This window comes from Astatotilapia calliptera, chromosome 19 (genome assembly GCF_964374335.1).
Source record: "Astatotilapia calliptera chromosome 19, fAstCal68.1, whole genome shotgun sequence".
NCBI classification, from domain to species: Eukaryota; Metazoa; Chordata; class Actinopteri; order Cichliformes; family Cichlidae; genus Astatotilapia; species Astatotilapia calliptera.
In genome coordinates, this window is record NC_137440.1 from 29,843,219 (window position 1) to 29,862,453 (window position 19,235).

Below are 19,235 nucleotides of genomic sequence, written 5' to 3' on the forward strand. Positions count from 1 at the left end.
GTTATTGGAAACAGTTTGGAATAAGGAATCACGTTGCGGCGTTACCTTAATTGTTATTAGCTAATTTACTGTTAACTTACGGCGTAAAAGAAAGCAGTGTCAGATTACGTTTTATTTTTATTTCAGAAGTGAAATTTGATTGTAAACGGCGTTTTAATACTGTCTATAGTTTATCCTCATGACCCAGACAGTCAGTGCTGTACTAGGCGGCAGTAGCTGAATGAAGCAGACGGGAGGAAGTGGCTGTTAATGCAGCTCCACACCTTTCCGGTGTAGCAGCACTGCGACCAGCTCCACTCAAAGGAGAAAGGCGAGAGCTGGGTGTATTTCTGGAGAAAGGAGGGATAGATAAGAGGTAGGTAACTTATATTGGAATTAACAGTTTAACCGATAAAGATATGTCCCAGTCATTTTGTCATTGACGTGTGTATTATTCGTCCAGATAAGATTAGTTTTCTTAAGCTAACTACCGTTAGCTAGTTAGCCCGCGGTTAGCTAGCTAGGCAACAAGCTAGCTAATGTTAGCCTACTACCTGTGTGAAACAGCCACGAGCGATAGCTAGCTAATTTTTCATGTCTGACCCTCCCACCGAATCTCATTTCAGGGGGGACAGGAGTTACGCGAGTGGGTACATGTGCTGCTGAGTCACAGAGGTTATTCTCGAAGTCGTCCCTTCCTGCACAGCAAAGTTTCCCCGCACAGCGCTTGATGGAGTAGCCACAGAAAGCAGCTTTTCTCCTTTGGTAGAGAACAAGGGCGCACCCGGTGAAGAGGACCGCCAGACACCGACACCACAAGGAATTCACAAGTACCGCGGCTTTTTGAGGGGAGGCCTTATATACTCACAGCGTCTACTACCCTTCACTTTTTAAATCGACTGTGCCCAAATTTCACACACCGCTTTGTGTTGTTTTACACAATACAATGAACGCACAGCAGCCGCTGGTGTCAAGTTCTTAACCTCACCGTGCCATGTTGTGTATAGGCCCCGAAACCCGTGTGATTTACTGAAGGTAAATGTCCCCGCTCTCAACAGGATCCTGACAGACTTTAACGAGAAGTCCCGAAGTCCTGATAAGGTTTGACATGCTTAAGGACTTTTGACTTTCTAACCTTCAGTCGCTCTTCAGAGACATGTTTTCACCAGTAAATATATTATAAAAACTGAAGTTGTAATCTTAAGTGAGTAATTACCAAAACGGTATCTGAAACTTTTCTCAGTAGGCGCAGAATATATATGCACAAGAGTTCAAAATGGGGAAAATGCTCTCAAAAATATTTGGCAACAAGGAGATGAGAATATTGATGCTTGGACTTGATGCTGCTGGAAAGACAACAATCCTTTACAAACTGAAACTCGGACAGTCTGTGACCACAATCCCTACAGTCGGCTTCAATGTGGAAACTGTAACCTACAAAAATGTCAAGTTCAACGTATGGGATGTTGGAGGCCAGGATAAGATTCGCCCCCTGTGGCGACACTACTACACGGGCACCCAAGGGTTAATTTTTGTGGTGGATTGCGCGGACAGGGATCGCATCGACGAAGCAAGGCAGGAACTTCACCGCATCATTAATGACCGGGAGATGAGGGATGCCATCATCTTGATATTCGCCAATAAGCAAGACCTTCCGGATGCCATGAAGCCACACGAAATCCAAGAGAAGCTCGGATTGACCCGCATCAGAGATAGGAATTGGTATGTTCAGCCCTCCTGTGCGACCACAGGTGATGGACTATATGAGGGCTTGACATGGCTAACCTCAAATTACAAATCTTAATGATTGAGTTGCTGACTGTTTTAGGTCAAAACTATAATAAAGTTGCAAGTAACAAATAACTTCTCAAAATGAGTATGGTTAAGAAAAGTTGATTATTTCCCATTTATTTTTTATTACTATGTTTACCCCATGACTAATTTATCTCTAACTGGGTTTGCCGGCTTAAAATTCGCTTGTACTCTGTAGCAGGCCTATATCACATTCATTATTTCTGGGGCTTGCTTGATGAATATTGAGTTAATTGGTCCTAAGGTTGAAGCCACAGAAATCACCGCCTTTGCCTATTCTTTCTCCTGTTTTGTATAATTTTTATAATGAAGCTGAAGTTTTTATCTTAATTCTTGGACTAAAGCTTGTTTCAAGGTTCTTCGGTCTCTGTTGCATTGAACTTGGATTTTTTTTCTTCTTCTTCTAAGGTGAGCTCTTTAATGTTATGTAGCCTACATGGAGGACTTTGACATTTGTTTTAAGACAGTACTGTGATGAAAAGTATTCATTCTCAATGGTATTGAGAAAAAAAAATTTCACCAATGCTTACATTTCATTCTCACCAGTTGGGGCATCAGAGGAGGGAAAATAATGACTTTGGACATGTTTTGTTACCCCTCTCGGTACCCTTATGTGGGCTATATATTTAACTGATTGACCTTTTTGTGTCATGTCTTGATACCTAATTGTGCTGAATATTCAACAAATAGGCCTCCAGTAACTTTTAAACATGCTTGTCGGGATGCATTTTTGATTTTTGGGTAATGCGTAGTCTGTCGACTCAATCTTTCCAAAGGAATGTCATTCAGTTCTGAGCTCTCAATCTGATACCACAGTTGATTAGCCTCAGCAATGGGACATTATATGATAGCCTATATCTGTAGCATGAGTACGAAAGTACATTAACCCTACATCAGAATCCATCTGTCACGCAGTCAGAGGGAGCTGTTTACTGGTGAAATGTTGAATGACACTTCGTGGTGCAGCTCTTACTCCTATTTTGACTGGGGGGTACCATGTACAGAACAATGTCATTGTAATGTCTTATTAAAAAAGTGATTTTAAATCTTCTATGTCTCTGTTTTTTCAAGAGTAAATGTAGTTGGTGGTTGACGCAACATTTTCAGGTTTTGGTAAACTTTTAAAAGCAGAAAAATGTAATAGGAAGTTTGTTTCAATGTGTGAGAAACTCAAGCTTACAATTCAAGTGTTAAAAATTCTCCCTCTGCTCAGTGGTATTCTCCATAAATGTTTATATGTTCACCCCTTAGACTAAGTTGCTGGCCTCAGTTCCCTTGCCAGTAAATGGGGGGGGGGGGATGTACAAAACAGGAAGTCCCGACTGCTGTTCTTTTTGGAACAACAACAGAGCCACATGGTAGTTTGCATGGCATTTGGAAGGGCAGCGGAGATGTACAGCTGAATTGCGAATTCTTTTTGAATGTTGCATGTTGCTTGTGAGCCATAGTTAAGTTGATGCTGAGCTGTCAGTTGTAACTTCCTGAGTCTGCCTTTGCTTGGGACCAGCAGTTTAAAAAAAAAAAGTCTTGGTTGCTTTTATTCAAGCTGCCCAATAGAAGCCCTGCTGTTCAGAAATGAAAACTCTGAGTAATGCTCTGTGATTAAGTGAAAATATAGTTTGCCTGTTGGATATAGCGGAGAAACTGCTGATGGGAACAGATGTCCTACTTTTTAAGGAGCCTCTCATGACCACGTTAAAATCATTTCTACATCCTTTGAAAATGCCAAAAGCTGTATAACAAGGGAAGTACCATGAATAATCAGTGTGTACTCTTACAAGATAAACACAAACATAAGTACCAACTAGCAGACTAGGAATAGTTTTGCAGTCTGTTCAATTCATACTTCTAAAACATGGACTTTCTTGCTGCTTGTATGCACTACTTCCTAGTTTAAGCAGACATAGTTGTACACTACATTGTCACTGAAATGTTTAGGGGTTAGTATTCCTCATAGAATATATTTTTGCAAAGTATGTCTTGTAAATATTTTAATTTGTCAGTTAGGACATGGAAAACAAATGTTTCCATTGAAATGTTTTTGGTTTTTTTTGCCAAAGACAGCACTGCTGGTGTTCACCAATCATCTAGCTGCTGTGTTTAGAGCAACAAAAGGTTAGCTAGCATTATTCTACAGATGTCCTAGAGTTTTTTGGCTCAGCATGCTTAATGACCTTGTGTCTTTTCCATTGAAACTGACACTATGAAAGCTAGTCATAAAGTGCATGTTTGCATTTACTGCAAGGTGATGCATTCTGTTTCATATGTATTATCTTTTTTCTTTCTTTTTTTATCGTGGCAGCATTTGTTTTGTGGAAAATTTGGTGTTTAGTGCGTTGCTGCAGGGGCCTCAGGATGTTTGCTTTAGCACAACGGAGGTTTCCGTCAGACAGGTCAGGTGACATCAATATGACTCTGCTTCTACTGATGTTTCACGCAACCCACATACGTAAAGCAGCAGTGATTTATGATCAGCTACAAACACTCAAAGTATTCGAAGGGTACATGTAAATAGTTGCTTTCAGTAAGAGCTAGGTCTAGGGCCTCCATTAGACACTGATGGCAGCTTAATTGGGCTGTAATGGCCACTTTGGTTCCCACCACTTCATTACAACCATATGATCCTTACAGCTTTATTGGCAACACTTGGGCCCCGGGGCAAGGACAGAGAGTGTAAGCAGGTTTTATGACCTCTTCTCTGTAAAGATGAGACCTCCCGGCCCTTCTGTCAACTCCTTCTGCGCTCAGCAAAAATTCCTTACATTTCCTGTGAGGATAGCTTAGAAATGGGTGTTAGGTCACAGAAATCATGAATAATGAAGCTTGTTCTTCTTTTTTATGAAGCATTAGGGTTGTCAGGTTTTGCAAAAAAAAAAAATGTAGCAAATTTGACTGTTTTTACAGCAGCAAAGAAACAGGTTCTATCAGGACCACACCAGCAAATGAGGATAATCAGCACTTGTTTCTCATGAGTCACCAGTGTCATAATTTGCAGAATAAGTAGGGCTTAAACTTCCACTGATCTGTGCAAGAATGTGTATGACAGATTTGTCTTAGCCGGCCAAAACGCGTGTTTGTTGGTGTGGTTCCCAGGACAACGGCCTGATGGGACCTCTGCCAGTGTGGCCTGGTGTTTTTGGTATCACACTGGTGGCTGGCTGCTGCACGTTTCCAATGAGTTCCTCTACTCTTTATGGAAAGAGGAAGAGTGGGGAGAAATCGAAAGATAACCTAATCTTTGCAAGTCAAGTTCTGCAATATTGGAATACCTTTTATTTTTTAAACTGAATAACGGCTTGTCCTTCATTAGTCAACTTCAAAACTACTCAGGAGAATCTGTTGTGGGTAGTATTGTAGCTGTACTCCTCCCATGCTTAGAATTGAATTGTGCTTGTGGTTTTCAGGGGTGTGGTTTGTCTTCCTCACTTGTCTTCACTTCCTCTAAACTCCAGCTGCAGATAACATTTGTGAAGGTAGGTGCTACCTTCACAATGCTCATTTTTCTGACTGCAGGCCCTGAATATAGTCATCGCCACTTTAATGTTGGCCTGCAGGACGACAGCCACACCCTTCTAGCTAATCACTCAAGGATTTGAGATGCATGCACAACACTAAACACCATTATTATTTATCTGCCAAATGGTAGGAGGGAACACCTACTTTAAGCCATGGTTTGCAGAGCTTAGTTCAGTGGCTTATTCTCAGGGACAATAAAACAGCCTCTTTGGTTATGAAACTACCCTCTATCACTTGCTCTCTGTCCTCTGGTTAAATCCCGTGCCCCTTCTTTGAGTGCGTTGTTAATAATGAACTGCACAGAGCTCAGTTTAAAACGGGTCCGGAAGTGGCTGAAAGTCGTTTTAGGTTTCCTGTTGAGGTTAACACTGTAGAATGCCATTGTAAATGCTGCATTTCTCTTTCGGTACCGTAGCTGGGGCTGGAATTTGTTTTGATTGCAGGTGTTTTGGAGTAGGTTTTGCTCATAAATGAGGTTTCCTACAAGCATGTTGTGGTTTTGATAGTGAGTAATGCTGTGCAGTGCAGGCCAGTTACATGAGGTTGAAAATATGAGGCTGTGATATCCAAGGTGCACTCTGGGCATAAGTCCAAAACGCATTCCATTCATATCTGAAGTGAGGGTTGCTTACTGTGGTGAAACTGCAAATTCAGAGAACCAGAAAATAACTGTTAAGTGTTGGAAGTCCACCTGACATATCCAATTTGTTTGTTATTGCACAGACAAAGTGCTCATACAGGCATTAACTAATTTAGGTCACAAAGAAAACCGTTTCGCTGGCTGACATCCAATCTGTTCAGTTTTTGTTTTTGTTTTTTTTAAACCTCAGAGCTGCTATTTATTTTCCGTTACACATAAATGTGTCCAGAGAGTACTCTTGAAAAGTGATAAAATGTTTATGTGTGCACCAGTTGAACTGTGGAACAATGTACTGTGCTTTTTGAACAGCACCACAAATAGAGTAAAGAGTGTTAACCATCGTTGCTTTCAGGTGTCAGAAGTGCTACAGACTGGGAGGAGGGGGGGCAGGCATAAATGGTGCTGCAGTTTGAGGCCTCTCGAGCGTCTTGCTTGCAAGGAACAGAAATTTAAGTCTGTTTCTGAAGTAAAATGAAATCAGTTTGATTGTTTTTTTTAGATTACTTGCTTATTTAATGCATTGGCCTAAGGCCTATTCATACAGTACACAGAACACTGACCTCCACAGTGTTAAAGGATGAGCCACTAAGCAGTGATTATAACACTGCACTGTGTACTACTATAGACAGAAGTCATTCACCCAGGAGCAGTATCCACCAACCGCATGGAGTCACCCACAGCCTTCACACACTCGCTGACAGGATGATGAAGATCCATGCAAAGTGAAATCAGAGACTTTTCTCAGGAGCTCGCCGCCACACTGTCACACTCCATGACTGACTACATCTGTGTATGTGACAAGATCGCTGTAATTACAGCAGAGTCAGTGTTTCGCGTGACAGTGCATCTGGATTAAACAACAGTTTGGGTTTGGAAGGAAGTCTCAGATCTGTGGCGAGCCAGGCGATGCGACACACACTCACTCACACACGCAGTCCGGATTCAGACTGTTATGAGGTAATGACTCAGGGAAACTTTACACAAAAGCACACAGCCACACTGTTTCCCTGCTCTAAAATTCTTCCTTCTGTCCTGGACCACCACACATCTTTAAAATGACAAATTCATCACTGCTCTAGTATGCCGTGGAGACAGCAGTCACAGGAAGTGAAGTCACAGGACCTTTGGTATTTCAACCAAGGGATCAATAAACTACTACTACATTTTTTGCTGACATCAGTAAATGACCATGACTGTGCCACATACACTGCACATATGTATATATACATGTGCGTGCATATTATGCATATTATTTTAAAACCTAATATTGCCTACAAAGACAATCAAATGACCTTTGATTAACAAATGTCATTACAGGCATAGCGCTGACATTAGTGCACTAACAGGGATGAAAGGAGAGTAAAGTGTGTGCAGTATTCTCACAGTGCTCCCCTCTCAACTGCAGCACAGCTGTCTTAACAGCACCCCCGCCCTCCCCCTGTTCCCCTGCAGGGGTGTGTTTGGGGGGGGGGGGGAGCATTGTGTTTCTATAAGCTAGTTGTCCCATTGGGCTTTGCTTCCCTGGCACGGTACCACCTCTTGCTCTCAGATCCAATGAACAATGAGTGCTGCAGATTATTAGCATTGTTGTGTCCCATCTTTCCAGATGAGGATAAAGAGATAGCTGAAAGAAAACAAATACAGTGCTTGGTAAGCGAGGTCTGGCCTGCTCCCTCTTGGTGCACCGTAAAGTTCAGTCGGGCTCAGATTGCTATGTAAAATGGAGGGGGGGGGGGGGGGGGTGTCTATGTCTGTGGATACACCTTTGCGGAATCAGAGGAGTCACTCTTTCATGCAGGCCTTCTTCTATTTTTAATTAGCCCAGTTTGGTGTCTATTCTTGAGCCACTCCCTTAAAGTTTGTGAGAAAATGAGTCTTCCTTTCTGGAGCAGTGTCTCTTGGCTCCAGGCAGCGTGATGATGGTGACACAAAGGATCCTCTGTGTCACTTGGCTGTGATGCAGCAGAGTTGAGCACACCACACGGACTGCCGGAGTCAGACTCTCCTCCACCCATCTGGTATTGGGGGGAGTGCTGCACTGCTGCCTCATGTTAAATTGTTTTACAAGAATGCTGATTATGGAATCCATTGCAGGTGTTCACTAGCCCAAGACAATAATTAAACTTTAAAAAAAAAAAAAAAATCCCAGTATGCATTAGATACTATGGACTTGTGTTCCAAATACAGGTTTTCCACACCATTAAGAGTTATTCCTACTTATAGCACCATCTGTTGGCAGAAAATGCCCCCATTCTGTCTTGATGGTTACCAGAATCCACAGTCATGTGCATGTGTGTCTGATATATATGATAACAGATTACTGAGACACTGCTGCTGCTTCACTGTGGGCTGTCCTCATTTACAGTGGGCCTTCCTATTCCCCTGTTGTGTGAGCCTAATTAGTCATCTACAGGAACAGCACAACTACACCGTTTTAATTATTTTTGGTTAACATTTAAGGAAAACACCAGGGATGGGGAAATATATTTTGAGTTACTTAAGTGGAAGACCTATGGATGGGGTGGGGGAGAAAGTGTTGACACAGAATAATGGAGCTCCCCTTTACCCCTCTAATCTCCTCAGTAACCCCTCTGGGTCCTGTCCCCACCACACTGGGGGGCATGGACTTATTCCCAGCTGTGAGTCAAATTAATTAGGCAAACGTGTCCCAGCCAAACCAAAGCAGACCTTAACCGCAAGTTAATTCTGACTGTAACGGTCCAGCTGCACAATGTGCAAGTGAGAGTGGCACAGGAGGGCCACAGGGAATGATTATCTTACATGATCCGCTGTAGTTATTTATAGTAACTGTAAATAAAAATTAAAAAGCAATTAAACTCACTTGCTCCTTTCTTCATAGGCATTCTCATCGACCAACATCTGTAATCTGATTCGATCCCACCACACCTCTGCCTCTCTTGATCAAATGCTGGTTAACTGGTTTGTTAGCTGGAACAGAAAGGTATACACATACAATTTTCTTCATGTTTTCAGATTGCTTGATTTCATGTTGACTCTATACACAAAGCTAAAGCACCTGCACATGTAGTATTATTAGCCACTGCTCTGCTCTACTAATAACGCCAACTCTTAAATTCAGGGAAATTTATATACAGTGGGCTTTTCTGCCTATTAAAATAGGTAAGTGTTGCATTCATCCAGTGATCATGTTGGACCATTTCATTAATGTGTAATCAAACTTGGATCTATCGTACTATTTCTTTCATAAATCAATTTGAGTATTTAGGGGGATCTCATCCTGTCAACTTCAGTATTAACATTTTACTTGGCCTGAGTGTTTGAGGACAACGTGCTCATTACCCTACAGCTCTACTGTGTAAACAGACAGCAGCATGAAAGGCTGTGAGGGGGCCCCTGCATGCCTGTGGGAGTATGGGGCGTACTTCATGGTTTTATGCTTGAAAAGGAACCATAATCTTCCACCTAATCTGGGGCTTTGAGTGGAATTCCCCTCACATGGACGGCAAAAGCTGGCATTGCAGATCTCTGTTGTCCTCCATTTTTAAAGATTGGGGACCCCACATAAAGATATAGATTGAAATTTTTAGTTATACATTAGATTTGTTACCCTAACCTCACTTCATATGAAAAGTTAACAAAACTGTCTTCACATCTTAATATTTAATTGTTGAGCGAGCAGCCTGGCTCTTTAATTAATCAGTGCACACAATTAAATCCTTTCCTAAGTTTCAGATTTTAAGCAACTACTTCTTACAAGTGTCTGAATTTACATAATTCACAAGATGAAAATCACAAAGAAAACCACTCTAAACACCACTTATCACTGTCATCAGGTGCTTATTTCTGCATGAGGTTATCTATATTTTTATGTAAACATGTAATTGTACATATTATCCAATTATTTAATTATCACTTGCTAAATATTCCAAGTTTAATGACATACAATGGGAAAATATGTCTGTGCTCAAGAGCAGAAGTCCAAAAGGTTTCATGTTTGCAGCTTTTTGCAGATGCCTAGGGCGTAAAGGCTTCACTTTCACATCTGCTTAACTGTATTTTGTATAAACAAGACGAACTGCAAAGACCCAGGGGGATGATGCCTCTTGCTCAAACAATGCACTTGTTTCTCCGAGCTGTCCTTCACATGTCTGCCATCTAGCTTCACAGCAACAGAACTACATGGACTGAAAGGGAACTCTACTGTTTTAAAGAGCAGGAAAAAATAGTGTCTGTGTGTTGATTTAATCATGTGTGCTCCAGTCAAATAACACACACAGTAATTTAACAGCATGCTCCCCTTTAAAAAGTTAAAAAATTTAATATCTTAAACAAGCTCAGTACACTGTTGCAAGTTTCAATGTCACAATCGGAGTCCGATAATCAGGCTTTTCTTCGAATGTGCAGAATGTGGATGTCTGGACTGCTAAATTCTGGGTCTTGTTTCTCTGAAGGAATCTCCTCACAGCAGAAGTTCTGTTGCAGCAACTTAAAAAGAAATGAGAGCAGGTCAGACGATAGCTATGACAAATATCTCCACTTAGTTTGTGGGGGGAAAAAAAACATAATTTAACCTCAAAAAACTGCCTTTCCACTTCTGGGTTGACACCCTCAGTGCGCTGCTCATAGCAGCAAACAATGCAGGTCTCTGGTCCACAAAGCAGCTTCAAGCTCTCCACCAGTGGAACAATTGACTGTATGGAAATAAGATGACTCACAATGAGACATACAACACTTTTTCAGAATGATTGTAATGTTGCAATCTTGTAGGGGATCATAATGGATTGAAAACTACAGGAAAGTACCTGCTCATAATAGATGCAATCTGCCATAAGGACATAATCTGGGTGAGGCAAGAATTCAGACACATCTTCACCCCTGTAATATTGAAAATAAAATATTAAGCATATGCTGAATGTCCCGCTGAAGTATTACTGTGAAATTTATATTAGGAGCATAAGACAAATAGGAAATGTAAGTACAAACCATTTCAGTACCTTGGCAGTTATGGATCCACTGCTAATAAGCGCCTGGTTTTCTTGGATGTTCATCTTCAACAGGGTCTGTAAATCTTCTAGGTCTGTTACTATTACCTGTGCTCTGCAGGAATTTTGTTTTAAAAAATATTAATAAATCACCAATACTGACTTTTCCCATATGATTACTAAAACATAGTAGTAGTGCAAGGAATGACGTTTAAATATTTTGATATTTAAACACAACACTAAGATCACATATAAAAAACAACTCACCCTAGCGTTGCTACCATAAGACCAACTACTCCCGTACCAGCTCCCAACTCTAGCACAGTCCTACCAGACCAAACGTTCACACCTGAAGACGGATCGTAAAACTGCTTTGTCTCTAAATACTTTGCGAGAACAATAGCTGCATCCCACACAACGCAGCCAACATCTCCCAAGAAGCACTGCTTAACTTTTAGGGCACAACCGTCGTTTCTGTCTATTTCTCTGACAAAATATTCATTCTCGTCCGCCTTAGCCGCCATGTTGGCCAAAACAGAAACAGAAATAGAACTTCCGGTCTGATATATTTTTCTAAATAAAAGACTTACCTCGCCCAACATTAGGACTGGTGCACAGAGTTGTGCTTGATGCTTTAAAAAGTTATGTATTTCTAATATTTCTATTTTATTATTTTAAAGATACAATCATAAACAATGAAAACTCTATGGCATCACAAGATACGACAAGAAATACTTATCTTAATATTTATTAAAAAAATAATACAATTAAAATGACATTTTAATAGCAAAAAATCAAACAGAATTTAAACAGAAGTTGCAAAAAAATTTAAAAATAAAATACAGTTAAGTTAAATTAAATTAAAGACATGAACGTGAGCGATGATTAGCGGGTCCTTCCACCGTAGCACATTTTAAAATTATTTAAAATTATTTGAAGCGTACCAAGAACCATGGTTTCTGTTAGAGAGTGAAGGCTTATAGGGATTTCTTCTTTTTTTCTTATTTTCTTTTGACCTCATAATAATAACAACAACAATAAAAATAATAATAATAAAAATTGTTTTGTGTCTTCCCGACTTGAAGTGAATTTTTTTGAACATTTATTTGTTTATTTATTTGTAGTTATTTTTTTGTAATTCACAATAACTGTTATTAATGACCGAAAAAAGAAAATAATATTAAAAAATAGATACATTAATATTACTACAATTAACTTGACGTGCCGGAAGCCGTGACGTGTTCGCGCGCCACTGCAATTGGTGTGGCGGCGGTAATTATGCTTGCTAGCTGAGAGAACTAGCAGCTGAGAAGCAACTTCATACTGTTTGTCGAAGTGTAGTAACTGAATATTACCGATGTACATCTGAGTCTGTGTTTGTTAGTTGTCCTGCCTCTGCATAGGTTTAAAATGTTTGCCAGCAGCACAGAGGAGGTAACTGATGGTTACGCCTCAGCATGTGAACAGTCGTGGGGTACTGTACCTAAGGACAAAAGTGGACTGAACGAAACCTCCTCTTGTGTCACAGCAGCTTCCTCTGCTTCATCAAAGCAAAGTTTAAATGAGGGCAGTACGAGCTCCCGCCACGGCCCATCATCTGGAACGGCCTCAGGTGATGTGCTAACATTAGCAAGTTTTATTTTGGGGGGGAGAGTGAGATTATATAACAAAAAACTTGCTAACATTGACATTTCTGTTATGAAATGATCAATTTTTTTTTAATTGAGAGCAGTTGGGGCACCCGGCAAAATTTGGCTCTGGGCATGACACAGCAGTAATAAAACTGTACTACACCTCTTTTCTTATGTTTCCTATTGCTATAGGTCAATTACCGAGCAGCTGTAGAATAGGCAAGCCAGCTTCATTGCTCCTTTCATCTTGTTCAGAGAGCTCATCTTTCCACAGCCGTGGAGGAACGTCGAGACATAGAAGGACCCCAGGGTCTGCTGGGGCACCTACTGGTACATATCCTGCACAGAGTTATTGATTACTCTGGTATTAATTAAGCATATTTTAAAATAAGATATTACTATTAACAAAGAACTTTTTATGCAGGAACAAGTTGCTCATCTGGATCCACAAACGCTGGTGCTTCTGTGGTTGTGGTAGTAGTTGAAGGACGCGGCTTAGCCAGAGGAGAGATTGGCATGGCTAGTCTCGATTTGAAATGCCCAGAGCTTGTTCTCTCTCAGTTTGCAGATACAGGAACATATGCCAAGGTAAAACACCCATGTCCTACTGTCATTTAGCACTTAAAGACACATGGAATTGATATTTCAGTCATGTGTTATTCATCTGAAGGTCACAACCAAGATTCACATCTTGGTCCCAGTGGAAATACTGATGCCAGACACAGCCAGTGAGAAGGGGAAAGGAACAAAGCTGTTCAATCTCATCACTGAGAATTTTCCGGTACAAATGCAACAATAACACACAATTCTTTTAAACAAATTTCCACTTAAAGTAGAGAGTAGCCAACTTGTGCTTAAGTATTCACTGAGTTGCTGTGGTGCAAACTAAATTTTATTGGGTGTTTTTTCTTTAGGGTGTACCTTTCACTCCAGTGCAAAGGAAGTATTTTAATGAGAAGAAAGGGCTGGAGTACATTCAGCAGCTGTGTGCCCCAGAATTCAGCACTGTTGTTATGGAAGTTCAAGCTAAGTATGCTATAGATAGATAGAGAGATACTGTAGCCTAATAATTTTGTCATTACCCAATGTAATAACTTTTTTTTTTTTAGGTACTATTGCCTAGCAGCTGCAGCTGCTTTGCTGAAGTACTTAGAGTTCCTCCAGAACTCTGTCTACGTTGCCAAGTCCCTTAAAGTGAGCTTTAAAGGGAGTGAGCAGACAGCCATGATTGACTCAGCATCTGCCTCTAACTTGGAATTGGTGGTTAATAATAGAAACTACAGGTGAGATGGAAAGCGATGATAAGAACAACATCTTTTTATGTAGTTCCTCTGTCATGCAGTCTGACTGTGCCTTTTCTTTTTTCGTTCTAGGAGTGACCATACTCTTTTCGGGGTACTCAACCACACAAAAACACCTGGTGGTGCCAGAAGGTTGCGCTCCAACATTTTGGAGCCTCTAGTTGATGTGGAAACAATCAACACTCGCCTGGACACCATACAAGAGCTGCTGGAAGATGAGGAGCTTTTCTTTGGCTTAAAGAATGGTTGGAAGCAGGCACAAAAAGTTTGAGGTTGCATACTGAAAATTGGAGCATATCTGCATTGACTGTTTGTTCTTCTGGCCCTTTTAGCCATAAGTCATTTCCTTGACATTGATCAGCTGCTCTCAGTTCTCGTCCAAATCCCAAAGAAGGAAACAGTGCGTGCAGTACTTTCAGTGCTTGTGACAATATTCTGTTTGTTTACTTCTGTGCATTTGTCACTACTGTTACTTTTTTCTTCGACAGTTTCAAGTCGCTGAAGCAAAGATTGCACATATCATTCAGCTGAAATACACACTGGACCTGGTGCCGAGGTTAAGGGTCTGTGCCGCTAACATCCTCAAACAAAATCGCCCAGTAGCCATGGACAGAATAAGAAAACAATTAATTCATTAAAAGCTAATTGTGACTTAGTTATAATGCAAATACTGAGTCTTTGTTAAAGTGTTATACCATTTAAACAGATGTTGCTGAAGAACGGGAACACAGCTCTGCTCAAGGCATATAGTACAACACTTGAGGATAACAGGTTGTAAATTTTGTGCTTATGTACGATGAACTGAATTTGCTAGTTACAATCTCCTGTCTACAGACTCATTCCACTGTGTACATTTATGTCTGCCTCAGGTTTGACATGATACTGGAGCAGATCAAGACTGTGATCAATTATGACACAACTTACATCAAAGATAGCTTTAAAATGCGCACCCAGAAGTGTTACGCTGTGCGCCCGAACATCAACAAGTTTCTTGACATTGCCCGGAAAGCTTACACTGAGATAGTGGATGACATTGCAGGTGTTAATGTTTAGTGTTTACCAGATAACTTTGTCTTGCGATGTTTAGGTAATCTGTTCTTACCTTTAGCCATGCTTCATGTCATTGTGCTGCACAGAGCTTGTGAACCAGCTGGGGGAAAAATACGGCTTGCCAATGCGTACTAGCTTCAGCACAGCTCGAGGTTTTTTCATCCAGCTGAAGCTTGAAGGACTAACCTTACCAGAAGGGAAACTCCCCTCAGAGTTCATCAAAGTAAGGTCCACTGAAGGCAGCCAGACTTTTAGCAAAAAATCGAACTCAGCATTAGTTGTTAATAAAGGAAGCTAAATTGCCGCCGGTGGGACAATAAGGTTGACATTGAATGAAGAGGGACAAACCTGCATTTCAACATCTTTTCACCTCAGGTAACTAAGCACAAGAACAACTGTGGCTTCACCACTGCAGACCTGATGAAGAAGAACAGCCGGTGTGAGGAGGCCCTGAGGGAAATCTTTCACATATCTTATGTGTGAGTTGATCATTATCTCGTGACTTACAAACATGAACAGAAAATTGAGGTAAAGGAATATAGCTTTGTGGCATGACTGTTCTTAGCAGTTTTACAGTTTTGTACAGTGTTGTGCAAAAGTCTTGAGTTGCCCCTCATTTCTTTGTTTTGCTAGAAAACTAAAAGTTAGAGCCAAAACTTTTAAATTTGGGTTAAACTCTCCATAAGAGCTGTCGCCACCAATTTTCAGTGCAATCCTGTGATATTCAAGCATACCTCGTTCTTTTCCTCCCTGTTTTCTTTCATGGCTCCTTAACAGCCACTGAAATCATTTCTGATGAGGCGTCATTGAACAGTAGAGGGATCAACTAAAGGTCCAGGTGCATCTCTGAGGTCCTGTGTGGGGTCTTTGCTGAATTTTTCCCAATTTCTTAATGACTCAACTTTCAGATATTGTTCATCTGCTGTAGATAGTCTTTTAGGCCATTTGGTTTGTTTTCACTTGTTCATTATCAAATTTCATATCAAGTTCATTATCAAAGACACACTGCACACCATGCTGAGATGTGCCAAGTTTTAGCCTTTTGAGAATCACCTTGTTGCTGCAAAAGTATTTTACGTTGTAAAACTTTATTATTTTTGGCAATTTTATAGATTCACCTAAAGACATTGGAATAAAATATGTCTTTTGTGATAGGCTGTCAGTAACAAAGTTTCTAAATATACAATTTAAAATGGGTTCTTTGCTAAGCGTTAGATCCTTTTTAATGCTTAAATGATTCATAGATCAGCCATAAGTCGCTTAACAAGCAAAACAATATTCGTGGGAAAATGGTCAAGTACAAAATTTGTGAAAAATCAGCCAGTGTCCAAAGAAAAACTTTGAAAGACCTTCAGAAAGCCTGGAGAGCTATTACTCAAGACAAATAAAAGAAAAATTACAGAAAGTTTTGGCTCTTTGGAAGCAAAATATGAAGAAATAAGGGTTGAGTCAAGACTTTTGCACAGTATTGTAATTGCAGAACTTTGATCTGATTTACTGATCTTTACCAGTTGATGTTATTTAAGGGGTTACTTAACTCCTTTAAAACCAATTATTCAACTCATGCAATAAACTGGGGAATGTAGATTTTTCTCTGTGGCCAAGTTCTGTTTTTAATTATGCTTTTAAGGACATATCTATTAAACATTATTATACTCTCTGTCCACTAGGGGGCACTGTTTATTAGCCATAGTTTCTGTTCAGTTCAGTTTTTATTTCCCTGAATCATGTAACCTGTCTCCATACAGGGTGATATGCCAGCTGCTGAGAACTATCCATGAGCACATTCACTGCCTTTATAAGCTCTCTGATGCTCTATCCATGTTGGACATGTTGCTGTCCCTGGCAAATGCATGCACCATCTCAGACTACGGTAAGCATGAATCACTGTTGATTCCAGCTCTCAAGTCAGTCAGACTGTCATATTAACCATGACAAAGCCTGAACTGTTGTCTAAAGGTGTGCTGTGTGCTGCACAAGGCAGCACCCAGCCATCATCACACATGACAGCCAGAAGCGCCTCTATTGAGCTGGCAGCTCTGCTGGCCCTAGTTCTTTTCTGTGTCTGTCGTGGGCAGCACCAACCCAATCAGCCATGTGGGTGGTGAGTGCTGGCCCTCAGCTGTCTGAAAGTGTCTCGTTATAGACACGTGCTGACTGCCTGCCCCCTTTCTATCCCAGCCAGCTTGTACTCAGATTACCCGTCTTACATAACTGCGCACTGATGTGCTGTACATACCGAGGCAAATCTACCCAGCAGAGGAGCTAACTGCCTTACCTCTAGCAGAAATCGGTGTGTTACTATGTTATGACACCTTTAAGTGAACGAGTAATAAATGGTGTATATAAATATAATTTTATAGATGGCACGTGTGTGTATGTTTTTTTTCACGAAACATTAGAAATGAATGTAAGGCTCAGTATGTAAACAGAGTTATTGTTTTGTGTTTTTCTGTTCTGCCCGCCAGTGCGTCCAGAGTTTACAGACACATTGGCCATCAAACAGGGCCGTCACCCAATTCTGGAGCGAATTGGCAGACAGCAGCCCGTATCGAACAATAGCTACATCTCTGAGGGCAGCAACTTTGTCATCATAACAGGACCCAACATGAGTGGCAAATCCACTTACCTCAAACAGGTGGCGCTATGTCAGATCATGGCTCAGATAGGTCAGCAGGAAGTTATAAACCCACCTTCCCCATGTGAATTTTAAATGTAGGCCTGGTCATTTCTGTGCATTAATTCAACACTGTGTGTTTTTATTTCAGGCTCGTTCGTCCCTGCTAAGTATGCTTGTTTTCGTGTTGCTGATCAGATTTTCACCAGAATTGGTGTAGATGATGACTTTGAAACCAACTCTTCCACTTTCATGTTAGAAATGAAGGAGGTACACATTCCTAAGTTATATTTGAGCAAACAAAACAAAAAACATCAATCAAAAAGATCATTAATATGTAATTAACTGAGTGTGTCTGTCCAAAAGATCTCTTACATAATCCACAATGCAAGTGACAAGTCCCTGATTATTATAGACGAGTTGGGGCGTGGTACCAGTGCTGAGGAAGGGATTGGTATTTGTCACTCAGTCTGCGAGTTCCTCCTTGGCCTGAAGGTAGAGTATGCCCTAATACAGCCCTGCATCACCACTCCTTTCTCTAAACTGAAAACCAGATGGTTCCGGTTCTTATGCACCATATTAGCTACTTAATTTATTATAACTTATTGTTACACCTGTTAGATCAACAGTGGAACGGTAGAACCAACAAAGAGATTGGGCATTCTCCTAATTTTCAAGGTGTGTCCTCTTTCTTGCAGGCGTTCACTCTGTTTGCTACACACTTCCTTGAGCTGTGCCAGCTGGAGTCTCTGTACCCGAACGTGGAAAACCAGCACATGCAGATTCAGCATACACGCAGTGGTGACACTGGTGCAGAGAGCGTGGTATACACATATTTGCTGAATCGAGGGTCTTCTGAAGAAAGACACTATGGTACAGAGTCAGTGAAATCCAACAACAGCCCTGTTGGCAATTTTCATGGAATCAGTCACAGAGCTTGTTTTTGTTTTTCTAGGACTGAGAGCAGCAGAAATGACAGCCCTTCCTTCAAGCGTAATTCAAGAGGCAAAGACAATTGCTTCAAAAGTTAGCCAGCAGTTTTTGGTATGGTTTAGAAAGTTCAGTTATTGACTTTTTGTCCTAACATCTTTGGGTCGTCAACGTCGTCTCTGTGCCTTTAAAATTAACAGTTCATTTTTACCTGTGCTTATATGGAAGGTCCCATTTATGTGCCACAGTATTACAAATTATAATCAACAGAAAGCCAGCGTTAGACACTGAGAGACAAATGCTGTATCATGGCTAAATATGTATTTCATTGATAATAACCAGAGAATTCAGAGAATTGCTGGATAAAAAGAGAAGACCTAACATGTTTTATTCTTTCAGGCTAGACATCACACTGATCCAGAAACTCAGAGGCAGCGAGCTGTGTACCACCTCTCCACACGCCTGCTTCAGACTGCTAGAAACTCAAGACTAGACCCCGATAGCCTGCGGATGTATCTGAAAGGGCTAAAGAAGCAGTATGAGGCAGAGCTTCAGACTGCAGGACAAGCAGTGGCTGCAGAGGAGCAGTGACTTGACTCTAAGCCTTTCAGCATGGAGGAGCTTTTATACACTTTCTTTTTTGTCTGTGATCTCGACATGACACCCTGAGTTTAAAGATGACCTTATCTGACATAAACAGATATACAAATGTTTTTATAAACTATGTCATAATAAATAGTTTCTGTGTAAATTTGTTGTGATTGTGATTTTTAATGCAAAGTAAAACATAGCAGA

At 40.8% G+C, this 19,235-nt stretch overlaps 3 protein-coding genes across 6 annotated transcripts; 2 read left to right on the top strand and 1 right to left on the bottom strand.

Moving 5' to 3' along the window:
* The first annotated feature begins 692 nt into the window (after window positions 1-692).
* On the top strand, window positions 693-2,841 carry arf6b (ADP-ribosylation factor 6b). The gene has a single exon (XM_026152694.2). It carries the CDS (start codon window positions 1,256-1,258, stop codon window positions 1,781-1,783), a length of 528 nt encoding a protein of 175 aa, XP_026008479.1. The 5' UTR covers window positions 693-1,255; the 3' UTR covers window positions 1,784-2,841.
* Window positions 2,842-7,310: 4,469 nt separating this feature from the next.
* On the top strand, window positions 7,311-19,191 carry msh4 (mutS homolog 4). 4 transcript variants are annotated; one of them, XM_080294039.1, is made up of 21 exons: window positions 7,311-8,909; window positions 12,440-12,523; window positions 12,735-12,872; window positions 12,967-13,130; window positions 13,213-13,323; window positions 13,457-13,572; window positions 13,652-13,825; window positions 13,916-14,088; window positions 14,176-14,243; window positions 14,332-14,406; window positions 14,550-14,614; window positions 14,713-14,882; window positions 14,980-15,116; window positions 15,269-15,372; window positions 16,642-16,766; window positions 17,362-17,562; window positions 17,662-17,780; window positions 17,877-18,005; window positions 18,209-18,383; window positions 18,466-18,554; window positions 18,840-19,191. In XM_080294039.1, exons 4-21 carry the CDS (start codon window positions 13,059-13,061, stop codon window positions 19,029-19,031), a joined length of 2,295 nt encoding a protein of 764 aa, XP_080150165.1. In that variant the 5' UTR covers window positions 7,311-8,909; window positions 12,440-12,523; window positions 12,735-12,872; window positions 12,967-13,058; the 3' UTR covers window positions 19,032-19,191. The 4 variants fall into 4 exon arrangements, with proteins under 4 accessions (XP_080150165.1, XP_080150164.1, XP_026008463.1 ...); XM_080294040.1 differs by lacking the exon at window positions 7,311-8,909 and adding an exon at window positions 12,204-12,345; XM_026152678.2 differs by lacking the exon at window positions 7,311-8,909 and having other exon boundaries at window positions 11,774-12,523.
* On the bottom strand, window positions 10,228-11,468 carry vcpkmt (valosin containing protein lysine (K) methyltransferase). Its single transcript, XM_026152679.2, has 5 exons — window positions 11,179-11,468; window positions 10,913-11,026; window positions 10,732-10,804; window positions 10,501-10,620; window positions 10,228-10,414 (listed from the first exon to the last, which is right to left on the bottom strand). The coding sequence occupies exons 1-5, from the start codon at window positions 11,433-11,435 to the stop codon at window positions 10,310-10,312; spliced, it is 669 nt and encodes a 222-aa protein (XP_026008464.1). The 5' UTR covers window positions 11,436-11,468; the 3' UTR covers window positions 10,228-10,309.
* Window positions 19,192-19,235: the final 44 nt, after the last annotated feature.